The sequence below is a fragment of the Lepisma saccharinum genome, chromosome 20, assembly GCF_977018435.1.
Source record: "Lepisma saccharinum chromosome 20, izLepSacc3.1, whole genome shotgun sequence".
NCBI lineage: Eukaryota > Metazoa > Arthropoda > Insecta > Zygentoma > Lepismatidae > Lepisma > Lepisma saccharinum.
Window position 1 is genome coordinate 44,383,940 of NC_139248.1, and position 14,178 is coordinate 44,398,117.

Here is a 14,178-nt window from a genome sequence, read left to right on the forward strand (position 1 = left end):
GGATGTCGTAGTGAGACACTTTATCAGAACAAAATTGTTTATTCATTTCTAGTAAACTCAACAGGCTACTTCCCAGTAGGAGAGTTCTGGCTAATATACAAAAATCTTCTTGGAAAATGACAGAATTGAATATCACACATTGTCTTCAGTTGCACCAAAAATTGTTCTTAAAAAAATGTACAGTTTTCTGCATGGAAAAACAAGCACCTGGAGCATATGTTACAAATTGTGTGAACGAACTCAAATAATTTACCATATTATGCACAAAAAGTCGGAATTTCCAAAGTAAAATTCGACATCATCCACCATACTCTGCGCAAACACACAATTAGGACCTTAATGACCATACTTTTGAAACTCCCATTCACTGATGTCCAGGGGGCGCACCTGTCGAGTCTTTATCCATCGATTATACAATCAGAAATAAATTTCTTTACTAGTTTCGCAACAATCTTCAATCGGTGTTATTTGACAATGTTTACATTACTGACTTTTTAAATTTCACAAATGACATAGAATACATATGGGTGTTATTATTATTAGGGCTGAGCCGATACCGATACCGGTGGTTTCGGTATCGGAAAGTATCGGTTGAAATTTTTTCACCGATACTATTGTGTTTGAGTCACTAGAAGCATAGCCAAAACCAACATTTGTTTCTTTTCAAGGTTCGTTCACCTTTTCCAACTTACATTTGGCTTTGAAGAAAAATGAAAAAAATACATATTTGTGCATTTGTTAATTGAACATGGACTCAAGTTCCGTGAACAGCAAGTACGTGATAAAGATCCATATGCAGATAAGACTCGCGGTCAAGTATCTTGCAAATGAAGGGTAACGAGAAATTATCGCCATAGGTGTACCTTCTAAGTCTACCACACTTTGTTCCTACAGATGCGGTCTCGTGTCACAATAATCCCAATGAGGCCCCGGTAGCCACGAGGCACCTGGTGTATTGTGGACGTTTCTCTGCTTAGAGACCTCCCGCAGTCAAAACAGTCATTGTCCATGTGAGTGGTGCACGTGTCTCAGACATAGCACATAGCATATTCCTGGAAATTCAAATACCTGTGCTAATCCCCTTTTTCCTTTAAAACATTAGACTTTTCTTGTCCCGACCTGCATAACTGGGTTTCAACAGGAGTGTTTCGGCACAGGGAACGTGGCAAGGGAATAATTTTATTTGAACGACAGTTGATGGCACTTACTTTCTGGAAAGTGCAGTGATGGGTTTGGATTTTCTTCCACTCCAAGGGATAGTACTAAGCATTTAATACCTTTTTAGAAATCATTTTGTGAAAGTATATATGTCGAAAGCAAAGTCAAGTCGGAATATCACTACTGAAATCAATCACCTGATATATAAGCAAGAGACTAGCAAGTTATCATTCTTTCCTTACATTTCATTTATTATTCTCTTCGTTAAAGGACAAAAAAGAGAGGAGTTAGGGTTTACAGTTTTACTATCGGCTGGTATCAGTAAACATAATCCAACTGATGCTTTCGGATACCGATACCACTACTGGTACAGTATACATCGGCATCGACTGAGCTCTCTCCTGGATATCTCTGGAGCAAAGCCACGCATGGTGACAGAGAAAGAGTGGAAATCGAGTGGGCAGAGGGAAGCAGTCCACGCTGCTGCGAAGGCTGATAACTGCAGTTGCTTCTCCCCCTCCATGCAATCTCATTCCCTCCCATGTGCTCATTGGTGGAGCCGTCTCGCTCGTCTGCAGATACTTGCTTTCGTTTGCTTGCTCGAGAGATAGCCGGGACAGAGTATACTTGTAAGTGCAAGGTTGTGAAGGGACCTGCACAGGATGTACACAATATATTGAAAAGGTAAGGAGAGACTTAAAAATGTTCTCAGAAACAATGTAAGAGGCCAGATCTTCTGAAAAAGCTAAAAACCTTTCTTAAAACACTGACATCATAGCTCAACATGGACGATAAACAGTTGGAAGCATCTCTACTTGTTCTAGAAACAGAGGAGCATTGGTAGCCGTAGAACAGGGGTTAGTAAACGGATGAAGTGAAAAGTGAGTCACCCGTAAGTAACCGTGACAGTGATAGTTTTTTAGACGTCGTGTCCGGGGCTAGTAAATCGCCAATAATTCTTGTGTGATCCCTTAGTTTAAAGGAGGTTGAAGACGAATTCTCATTTTTCAACATTTTGGGGGCACGATCGCCTCGCTCTCATAGTAGAACCACAAGCAAAAAATCCTGCGCAGACCCGTGACTCCTGTGAACCGTACTCCAGCTAGAAGGAGAGGGGGAGAGTGGGCCATGCTTCCTTATGGCCCGAGCTGAACGGAAGAAGGGAAAGCTGCACGGGGACCAAGGTTTTTTTCCTTGGGGTCACTCTATATCTTCTCACAATATTTTTCTCATATTTGAAATATCTGATCGATTGTCACTGATCTATAAAAAATCTGTAAAGTTGCGATGCATTGTTGTAAGATAGCATCGTTTGGCGGGTTAGTTTATTCATCGCCCCTTGTCAAAAATACATATCTACAGACTGTAACAATACTAAACACACACACACACACACATATATTCATATTTAATAACTAGCCTTTGTTATTTTAAATTGGAAAGATACAAGTATCGGTGAGAGTATCGGTATCGGCTCAGCCCTAATTATTATGCTTGTCTACACCATTTTGGAGAACACTGCTACTACAGGCAAATGCACTTTTCATAATATATCTACTTCATTCACATAAAAGGAGTAGCAGTGGTCTAGTCGGTAGGGCATCTGACTGCCACACGGGAGATCCAGGTTCGATTCCCAGAGTGAGTAATCAAAGATCAAAATTTTTCACCTCACTTTTCCCTGCATAAAGCTGCTCTGGAGCTCACTGACACATCAACTAAGTGGGTACATGGGGGAGGGGGAGGGTTAAAGGTGGCTAGAGCATGGTGCTAATCTCATCACCTCCAACATGGCCCAGATTGATAGAATGTGTGAAGCCCTATCCGCACATCCCCCTATATATGCCTCATGGCATGGTGCAAACTGCACGGGAAACTTTATCTTTCTATTCACATCAAAAGTTTCATTCTTAAGTCACATCTTACTTTTTGAAACACTTATTTTAACCTTTAGTGGCCAGATTGGAAGAGGTCTTCCCACCATCTTAGTAGACCCATTGGATGGGAAAAGTTTTTCCCAGCAGCATGTGGTTAGCAATTAATGTGCCATTTCTTCCACAGCACACATGATATTTCAGTTTGGTCCTTTAGTATACACATGAAGGTATGACACTCAAATTACCTAACAGCATATCTATTGTTGTTGTTATGAACAAGCAGTTTGAAAAAGGCTTTTGTTAGGATAGGTCTTATACAAGGGTTGCTGGAAACGTTTCTGCAAACTACCACCAACAGTGGTGCTAGTGTTCCGCTATTATAAAAATAGGAAGAATATACCTTTTTTATGTTTAAATTATCTTTGATTGTTTGTTTAAGCCTATTCGTTTATTTTTCACAGCAGTTTGAAAAGTAGTTTCATGTGAGAAATTGAAATTTCTTGTGAACACTTTCGGGCAATGATATTTTATGATTTCAAGTGTAGTTTAACACCGAAACAATGCATCAAGTGACTTCATTTGGCCTTTGGAGATGAAGCACCATCCAATAGGACTGTGCACAATTCGTTTCCCGAATTCCAGCATGGTGCCACATTTCTCAGTGATGAATTTCGTGAAAGTCGTCCATCCATGTATGTTGTTGCCAGTAATGTTGATGCTGTGCATGAAATTATTGAGAGAGATCGGCATGTGACATACCCTGAGATCCAGGCATCCTTGAACATTGACATGAAAGCAATACATACGATTTTGCATGGTCATCTGAACATATGGAAACTTTCAAGCAGTTGGATCCCACACAACTTGACCAAAGCTCAAAAACAGGCTCGTGTAAATTGGTGAAAAGAAATGCTCAAAAAATTCAACCGAGGCAAGTCAAATTTGGTGTACTACATCGTTACAGGGGACGAAACTTGGATCTATTCATACGAACCCAAAACTAAACAGCAATCCACTGTTTAGGTGTTTCAAAGTGAGCCGAAACCAACAAAAGTTGTTCGTTCGAGGAGAGCTGACAAGCAAATGATTGCTTCTTTCTTCGGTTATACCGGACATGTGGCAACAATAGCTTTAGAAGATCGAAGGAATGTAAATTCTGAGTGGCATACAACAATTTGTTTGCCAGAGGTCATCAATAAATTGCGTAAAACAAACCCAGATCCTCGTATTATTCTTCACCACGACAACGCCAGTTCCCACTCAGCACACCAAACTGTTGATTTTTTGTCCAGAAAAAATGTTGAATTAATGACTCATTCTCCATACTCACCTGATTTATCACCTAATGACTTCTTTTTGTTCCTACATATGAAAATAAGATGCGTGATGAGTGATTTGAGTCGCATGAAGCAGCTGTTGACGCATTCCGAACAGCGGTTTCTGAGGTATCAGCTTCAGAGTGGAAAAAATGCTTTCAAAATTGGTTTGAGCGCATGCAAAATTGTATCGATCTTAAGGGTGAATACTTTGAAAAACAATAAAGCCATTCCCAGAATTTCACATTTTTTTTCATATTGATTGCAGAAACTTTTCCAGCAGCCCTCGTATCAGAATTTCCTGAATATTAGGGCTTTTGAAAATGTTGCATAACTTCCGTTTTTTCCCCAAATTTGGTCCATCCAGTCTTCATAGCGCTGACGCTAGAAGTGAAATTCTGGAAATTGTTTCTGCAAGCTGGCAACACTGGCACTCTTATAGACTGTTATTATTTTTTTCACCAAGAAGTATCAGCTTATTTTCAATGAAGCTTTCCATGGTTGTAGGAATGTACTACTGCTACATACTAAATTTTTTAAATTCAATTGGCCAATTGTGGTTGACACAGAGGCATGCTGAATACATTTTTTTTTAAAAAAAATCAATTTTCTTCCTTTTCTTCCATTAACTTTCATTACTGGGAGGTACAATGCATAAATTTCACATCTGCTAAAAGCCCTCTATTTCCGAAAGAAACCAAAACCAATTTAATCTCTATGACAATTAGTTCCAGAGCTATGATTTGTTTTGTACATCATGGCAAGTTTGAAAATCATGCACTTGAAAAATTCCCGTCCAGAGGGGCTATTCATGTGCACAAGGTTCCACCTGCTAAAAGTGTGGGGCGTTACCCCCACACCCCCTATACACCTTCATGGTGTGGTGCTAAGCACAGGGGAGCACTTTACTTTTTTTTTCAATGATATTTAACATCTCCTGAGAAACTAAATTTCCAGTTTAACATTCTCTTGGATGTAACATTTATTTTCGTTAGTTAGACTGGAAACGTCAGACTGACCATTCTCAGATGAATACTAACCTCGTCTATCCTTTCTGAGTTGGTATCTACACCTAGCTCCATTCTTAGATTACTGTTCTCCTCATGCAATGCAAGAATATTATTCTTTGCAATCGCCAGATCTTCTTTCATCAAAGCATTGGTTGTGGTAAGAGTTTCCACCTTGGACTGAAGATTTGTAACAGTTGCACTGAAAATAAAACACAAATAGCTGATTATATATATATATATATATATATATATATATATATATATAATGGATAAAAGCAAGGAGGGCCAAAAGGGCTAAGTAAAAATCAAAGAAGGTAAAAGGAAACACTCACCGGACAGTAGAAAAATTCAAAATTTTCGCTAATTTCATAGCATCATCGGTGTGAGGAGAAATAGACGGAACCGGAACTTCCATGATGGAACTTCCGGTTCCGTTTATTTCTTCTCACACCGATGATGCTATGAAATTAGCGAAAATTTTGAATTTTTCTACTGTCCGGCTGTCCGGTGAGTGTTTCCTTTTACCTTCTTTGATTTTTATATATATATATATATATAATGGATAAAAGCAAGGAGGGCCAAAAGGGCTAAGTAAAAATCAAATAAGGTAAACTTGTATATAAATACTTTTCAGGTTAAGAATGCCAACATATATTACAATTATGTTCTATTTAAATATCATTTTAGGGTACTGATCAGCAAAAGCTGGAAAGTACCCTTATATGATAGTCATGCCTATCTGTCTGTTCATCAATGAATATTTCAGAAACTACAAGAGCTTTTAAAAAATGTTGAGCTGATAAGACATATCGAATAGTAGCTCAGCACCACAAAAATCAACAAATTATGATTGGCCGTGACAGGCAGCAAGCACTATCAAATACAACTTGGAAACTAGGAAATGTGATCTAAAATTTTCTACTAATGAAGTCTTAGTAAATGCTAGCTGAATGGGATGTAAGTAATTTTGATTAGCACATCAATTTGTATATGAAAGCCAAAATATAAACATGTTTTTTAATGCTTCAATATTTCTGAAACCATTCACACTATAAGAAATTTGGTGGGCTGAAAGCATTTTGAATATTCTACATGATGTGATATCCATCTTCTCAATTGGTCAGTCAGGGACCTCTTTTCAAAATTCTAGTGTGTTCCTCTGCATTGATCTTTCAGTCCACAAAATTTCATATTTCTGTCTTTAGTTGTTCTTAAGATAAGGATAATGTTGATTCTCGCAGAGACTGTTGAATCTTATTGGCAAAGACAGGGATCAAGTTAGAAATTGGTCACCTCCTGCAGTTCATGAAATTATATCTTGACATCTGCAACAGTTTCTAGGAAATCAACATATATCAAATTGGTTTACTTGAACATTTAAACAGGTAGGCAAATTGAGAATATATATGCTAGAGATTCGAGCAAGTGTTCTTGGGTTATTAGCCAGGTTAAGTCGATGTTAGCATCCAACGTTTTGAGTGCATACATTGCTCTCATCATCAGGGTATGTTGAATTGGAGACCAGTGCAAAGTTATATATGTGAGTGTGGAAAGGGGGCAAAGTTTAGGTTCTGTCCTGTGATTGGCTCATTCTGGATCCTGGTGTTTTATTGGTGGATGTCATGTTTTTTCAGAGAAGTGAGTTCCATGCGTGACTAAGCTGGAGTACCATGCCCCTGTTGAGATTCTTGCTTTTCCGTGAAATGGCTATGGCTTCCTTTACTCCGCTCAGACAAAGATGACCGGGAACTCCAAATTCCACGAGTATACAGGATCCCCTGTGAATGTGGGACCCTATATGTTGGACAAACCGGATGTACCATTCATCCGAGACTAAATAAGCATCAAACCTATAGCAGGCTCTTCCAATCAGAGAAGTCAGGACTAGCAGAACACAGCATTAATGAGGGTCATGGGACATTATTTGAAGACACCAAGATCATAGCCAAATGTGTCAGTTTCTGGGACAGAAGAATAAAAGAAGCCATAACCATTTCACAGAAAAACAAGAATCTCAACAGGGACGTGGGACTCCAGCTTAGTCACGCATGGAACTCACTTCTCCGCAAAAGCATGGCATCCACCAATAAAACAACAAGATCCAGAATGAGAAGAGAACCTAAGCTCCACCCCCTCCACACTCACGTATATAACTTTGTATGTATATATGTGCTCGAAACATCAACTTAACCTAGCTGATAACCTGAGAACACTTGTTCGAATCACGTCAAAAGGAAAGCTACAATTCCTATGCTGGAGATATTTATTTCACAGGTCTTTCAGTTCAAGAAATTTAGTATGTTCTTATTTTTTTCTATAGACAGATCGATGACATATTTTTGTCACTTTATATGCACTGAATTTTATATCTGTGTTGTTGTATTTATGATATACTGAAGGGTTGATTGAAATACTTTATTCTGTTTCATGATCAGAAAGACAATAGAACTGAGAACATTTATGTAGCATTTACATGTCTATCATTCCACAAAATGCCTTTCTGTAACTCCTCTTCAAACAGATGCAGACACAGTGGCAGAACTAAAGAAACCATAATGAACAATTATTTTCTATTAATTTCGGTAGCCACTGCCACCACCATCCTCGTTGGAATTCGTTGTTTTTGCTTGGCACGTTTCTGTTGTTTTTTCCTAAATTGCCACTAGGTGTGCTGCTGTCGCCTGTATGTCTGCGTATGTTGTCTGCTGTTCACCGGTGTTAATTGCTGCAGTAACGGAAGCCAGGCGTGGTGTGCCTGACCACTATCTATGTTCAGTTCATGGTTGTAGTGCATGATGGCATGTTTTTCTTTGATTTTTGTGTCTATGAGAGTGTGTGCTTTCTATTTGACATGTACTTTCTCAATTTTATGGTTGTGGAATTTGATATGCTTGGCAAGTCTGGTGGTCGGTTGGGCAGTTGAACACACGCCATCATGCACTACAACCATGAACTGAACATATATAGTGGTCAGGCACACCACGCCTGACTTCCTTTACTGCAGCAATTAACACGGGTGAACAGCAGTCGACATATACGCAGACATACAGGCGACAGCAGCACACCTAGTGGCGATTTAGGAAAAAAAAAAAAAAAAACAGAAACGTGCCAAGCAACAACACAACGAATTCCAACGAGGATGATGGTGGCAGTGGCTACCGAAATTAATAGAAAATAATGTAAAACAGCTTCGCGGAAAACTTGAGTACCTTAATTATCTATTACCACATCTCTCATTCCCATAGTATGAATACAATACAAAGATGATGATAAAGTACATGAATTCATAATTGAGAGAAGAGAGACACGGAAGTAGATAAATACGGAGAAACTAGCACTCAATTTCACAGCAAAACTGTTATTTTCTTCTTTGTTAATAGAACAAGTGGCAAGTGTGTGTATTAGAAAAAAGTAAAAATACAGCTAGTGTGTGTATTAGAAGAAAGTTAAAATCCCTGTTGGTTCACATAGTAAAAGGAAAGCTCTCCCAGCCACTCCCCGTAGAGAAGAAGGTAGAGCCAACGCGTTTTCGGAACAGATCTGAGTTCTGTCACTTCGCTAGTCAGCGAGCCGAGAATGGTTTTCCTCCTTGTGACGGTGTAGCAGGTTGCGTGAAACTTATACGGAGGTGCAAGGATCTGGTGCTAGGCTTGAGTTTGCTGCTGAGTGTATACAAGTGCGATTTTGTAGTGTGTTCCACACATAAAACATGCCTCCTGTTCATTCCAAAGTTTACCGTAGAATGCTTAGGGACCAAACGCGTGAAGTCGTCACAAACATCTTGCAATTCATGCAAGAAGAGGCTGACAAAAATGATTTGAAGTTGCCTCTTAAAAAAGTTATTGACCCTGTTTGTGCTGCGACAGGTGTATCTTTAAGTACAGTAAAATCAATTAAGAAGGAAAGTTCGGCGGTTCATGCTGGATCATAGTCGTCATATAGCATGCCCCGTAGAAATAAAACTCGTCCGCGACTGTGTACAGATATAGATGATTTTGACATGTGCGTTGTTCGGAGAACAATTAATGAATTTTACACCGCAGACAGGCAAGTCACAACAGTAAAATCTATGCTTGCAAAATTAAGGAAAACCATCAGATATAAAGGGCAGGCAACCAGTTTATTGAAGATCTTTAAAAAACTTGGGTTTGGGTGGAAGAAAGTGGAAACTAATAGACGTTTGCTTATTGAGAGGAATTACATTCGGAATGCAAGGATTGCTTATTTATGGGCCATCAGTAGAGATCATCGGGAAGGCCGTCCTATTATATATTCTGATGGAACATACATCAATAATTCCTACACAACCACAAAAACATGGTGCGACGATAGTCTCGAGGGCCTAAAATGTCCAATATCCAAAGGGCAACGTCTCATTATTGTCCATGCAGGCAGCGACAAGGGGTTCATCCCTAACACCCTTCTGATATTTAAATCAAATCAGAAAACTGGAGACTACCACACGGAGATGAATTCCAGCAATTACATGAGGTGAATAAGAGAAATGGTTATTCCAACTTTACCACCAAATTCAGTCTTCGTAATCGACAATGTATCTTACCATAATAATTCAGAAAGAAAGATGCTCTTTGTCTAACACCAGGAAAAAGGAAATGCAAGAGTGGCTATTAGAAAACAATATACCATTTACAGACGATATGTTCAAGCCTGAACTTTACAGCCTTATACCGAAGAAGAAGTCCTACACTTTAGATGAACTGATGAATGAACATGACCACACAGTCCTTCGCTTGCCTGCATATCATCCCGATTTAAATGCTATAGAGAAAATTTGGGGCATTTTTAAACAATGGGTTGCAAATCGCAATGTGACTTTCAAATTATGATGTGTGGGAACTGTGTAAGGAAGCGTTTTCAGTGATTGGAGAGGAGAAATGGGAGTCATGTTGCAGCAATGTTAGAAAAACTGAGGAAAATACATTCGGACGGAGGGTTTGCTGGAACTAGAAATAGAGCGTCTTGCTTTCAGTGTTGGCAACAGTAGCAGCAGTGCAGACGATTTATTCTTGAGTGCAGAAGATTCTTGTTGCGAAATGTCCGATTCAGATTCCGAACTGGATGGCATCGAAGACCTGGTATAAATCATTGGTTTCTTCATTTGATCATATTTGCAGTATTTACAACACAAAGTAAGCTTATTGTATTGTTTTTGCTAGTGAGCTTTTGTTGTACAATTCTGCATTAGGTCATTGTTAACCACAGTTTCTTTGTTTACTTGCAATGCTGCTCGAGAATTGTAAACACGCGCCAACAGTCACGTGCGTGTTGCAACTCCCTCCCCAGCTGATTCGGTTTCTGTGCGACTCGCTTTCAACTTGCGCATAAGAACACCTCAGAGATGTTCCAAAAATGCGTTGCCTCTACCTCTTACAACGGAGTACTCCACCAAGCATCTGAGACCCACTGCCCCGTTCCCTTCTTATTTATAGGTCCTGCTAATAACCTAACCCGTTATTGGAAACTTCCGCCAGTCGGCTGTCCAGCGACGCATCTGCCTACCCCAACGGCCAAGAATTCAAACGTACAGGAATACATAGAAATTCACAAAAGTTTCATACACATTAATATAAATGCCACTAACATCACCAAAACACATGAAACTAAAAATCGGCTGGTCCATTTAAATTAATTAATAAACACAAAAAAGGATCCATTAATGATCGCATCATTTCAATGGGAATATCCTCTCTTCAATTTATCCCTTTCTTTGTAATATATGTATCAACTTTAATAATCTAGTTTTAATTTTCAATTAATGTAAAAGTTTGTTGATAATTTGACTATCTCTAAAAACGTGGACTTCTTCCCCCAAAATACACAATGTTCTTACTTCAAATGCCTATTTAGCTCCTCAATGTAATTCTTTTGATCAAGTACGGTGCTCATATTGTTCTGGTCTCCATCATCCTCAGGTGAATCTCCTGTACTGTGGTTACTGGAACGGAGGTACAGGGAGAAATCTATGACACCCTGTTGACTATCCAGATCTTCTTCCTGGAAAAAAATGGGAGAAAACAAGTTTTAGTGCATACAATAATTTTTTAATAGTTTGAAGGAAAAAGCAAATAAAATTAACATTCAGTTGGCAAAATATGTATATGTCTAGAGACTACTACAAGAAAGCAAAAGTATTTCATAAATGAATGATGACAACACTGACAGTGGTGCAGAACTCATAAACTTACTTGATTGCCGAGTTTTGTTTAAAGTCCATTGACCTAAAGGGGGATCTGAACTACTATTTGCCACCACCAGGTTAAGGAGATTATCATATTGTATCTAAAGATATCTGTTTGGTGGTGACGTGGAGAGAGGTAATTTACTCTAATAAGTTCAAGTTTAATTTTGCCATGCATCGGGATTTTGGTGAAAGAAGAAAGTACCACGTCCACGCCGGAGGAGCAGAAAGTAAAAAGCCTGCGCCAACTAGTGCCAGTGAATGGGAGAAAAATGAACCATGCCACCCGCGGCAAGACAGTACGTGCCTGACAGGTGGCGAAATTGATTGCGAACAAAAACTACGTGAATGAAACGTGAACGTATTAAAGTGAATGTAACATTGGAATAATTTCTCCAAACTACAGATGATATTTCATTCCAATTTTCCTTTTTCATGTAATGCCATCCTTCAATATGAGTTAGAATGTTTGTTAAAATTCTGGCTGAAGAGGAATTTTGATGTTGAATTTATATTGTCTTCCTCCTCTCTCCTTCTTCTAACTGTACTAGATGGGCACTAGATGGGAGAAAGGGGCTTCCAAAATTTAGGTCCTCGTAAAGAATTTACAAAATGTGCATAAAAATTATCCAAAGCTATTCTCAGGAGTATAAACCAAAGCACAACATAATTCAACATAAGTACAAGTAAAATTCCACAGACCTCCAGTTACCAGACTGGAAACATGAGCCTTTTAGCATGGGTCAACTTGAAGCCAAAAATTTCTAAGCTGGGGGATACTGTCATGGCTGCGAGCATACCTTCATATTTCCACTTATAACAACTATTTTGAATTTGAATTTGAATTTAAAATTTTGGGTGTGTCAGCACTTAGGCTATTTGGACCCGTCACTTTATACGGGGTCCAACCCCTTACCATAACTAAAAGAACATAACTGTCATGTCGTGTCGTAACTAAAATATTAAAATAATAAAAGTTTCTGACTGGTTAAAAGCTGAGGCTGTTAAGAGGCACTCAGCACAAATAAGGACAAAAAACAGGATGACACACAGAATTATACTGGCCATGGGGCCAGTCGCCAAAGCCTCGATAGTCTGAAGCCCAGGGTGTACTACATCGAAGTGAGGTTGATTATTGGGTACACTACGTGGAAGGAGCACCCCTTACACTCCAATTATTTTGAAGATTGTGAATCATTGCACCATGCAAGATTGCAATCTTTGTTTATTAACAAAGTTATAACTCTATATATCCCACTCCACAAATGAAAACAAATAATTTCTTCATAAATTAGAAAACAATAATAAGCTTAATTACGCAGCTCCGCCATATTTCTATCCCTCCGACTTTGTGTGAGCGAAGATGCGTGGCTTCAAACAAAAGTGCATTGTTTCCAGCCTGTAATTCGATTTCTGTGTAAAATTCGACAACAAAGAAAACGTGACATCTAGCGGTTGAAATTTGAAAGAGATGGTTACAACATAAATGCACAAGAGATGCGATGCGATTATAGCCCGTTGTTCATTCACAATAGAATTTTATAGTGAATGAAGGCTATGCCCGTCCCCAGTCTTATTGGACAGTAGTTGTATGACAGGCTATGCTCGTCGGGAAAAGGTTAGATATAGTGACAAAGAGATCAAATGTTAAGTTTACCTTTACACATAAATTACAGTCTATAACATTCAGTCCAACAAGAAGCCCCATTATAACAATAGCCTCATCGCTCATCAGAAGGGCATCAGGTTCAAAATATTCTGAGAGGATTTCTTCCTTATGGTCGATCAATATTTTTAAATAATCAGCCAACTTCTTCTGCATTAAGGCGAGCCTCAACCATGCTCTGGCACGACCCATGTGTGTTCTGAAATTAAAGCACAAAACATAAAATTTGTTTCAGTATCATCAGATAAGCAATAAAAATAAAGACTGACGATGCCCTTGTAGTGCTTGTTTGGTGTGTTTATCAGAGGTCCAGGCTGCAGTGGCTTCTCACGAGGGATAAAAATTATTCTTTGTTACTGTTTTTGTTTATATGATGATTACTACACTCTGACAACATGAACAATAGTAAATATTTAACACGTTAACTGCCACGGTGGTTTCACTAATTTTGTCTCCTGCGCCAAAGTGGTTATTGGACTTTATTTCGTAAATTCGAAAATGTTGCTCTTTTTCCTGTAAAAAATAAAACAATCCAAAAACTTTTAATGTGCACTCGACTCCCACATCTTGTCGGTCATGCCTTATGCACATAATTGTTATACTCATGACTGACAGCACCCTAGGAACAACAAAGTCAAGCCACATGTTTTGGGCATAATGACCAACATGGCGTGACTGGTATCCGCCAGTTTTGGTCATTATGACAGAGGTGGCAGTTATTGTCGGGACGCGCTAGCAAGCGGCGTGGAACCACCCACTCTGGTAGCGACGCGCTGTTGCCGGATTGACCTACTTCAGGATTTTCGCGAGCCAGAAATACGTGTAGGATTAAACATCTGGTTAAATAGTCAACAACGGGACACTTCCATTGTTCTCATCGAACTTATTTGGGCACAGGTCAAAGGGCTGGTAGCACAGAGGAACACTTTGCCACCTTTTACACCGTCTAAAA

General features: G+C 39.0%; 1 protein-coding gene across 2 annotated transcripts in view; it reads right to left on the minus strand.

The window, feature by feature from the left end:
• LOC146003259 (RUN and FYVE domain-containing protein 2) overlaps positions 1 to 14,178 on the minus strand; it is a 134,317-nt gene that overhangs the window by 64,097 nt on the left and 56,042 nt on the right. For both annotated transcript variants that reach the window (XM_083141444.1, XM_083141443.1), the window contains exons 4-6: positions 13,218 to 13,425; positions 11,213 to 11,376; positions 5,392 to 5,560 (exon numbers count right to left, since the gene is read on the minus strand). In XM_083141444.1, the coding sequence (XP_082997570.1) occupies positions 5,392 to 5,560; positions 11,213 to 11,376; positions 13,218 to 13,425 (541 nt within the window). The remainder of the gene's footprint in view (positions 1 to 5,391; positions 5,561 to 11,212; positions 11,377 to 13,217; positions 13,426 to 14,178) is intronic.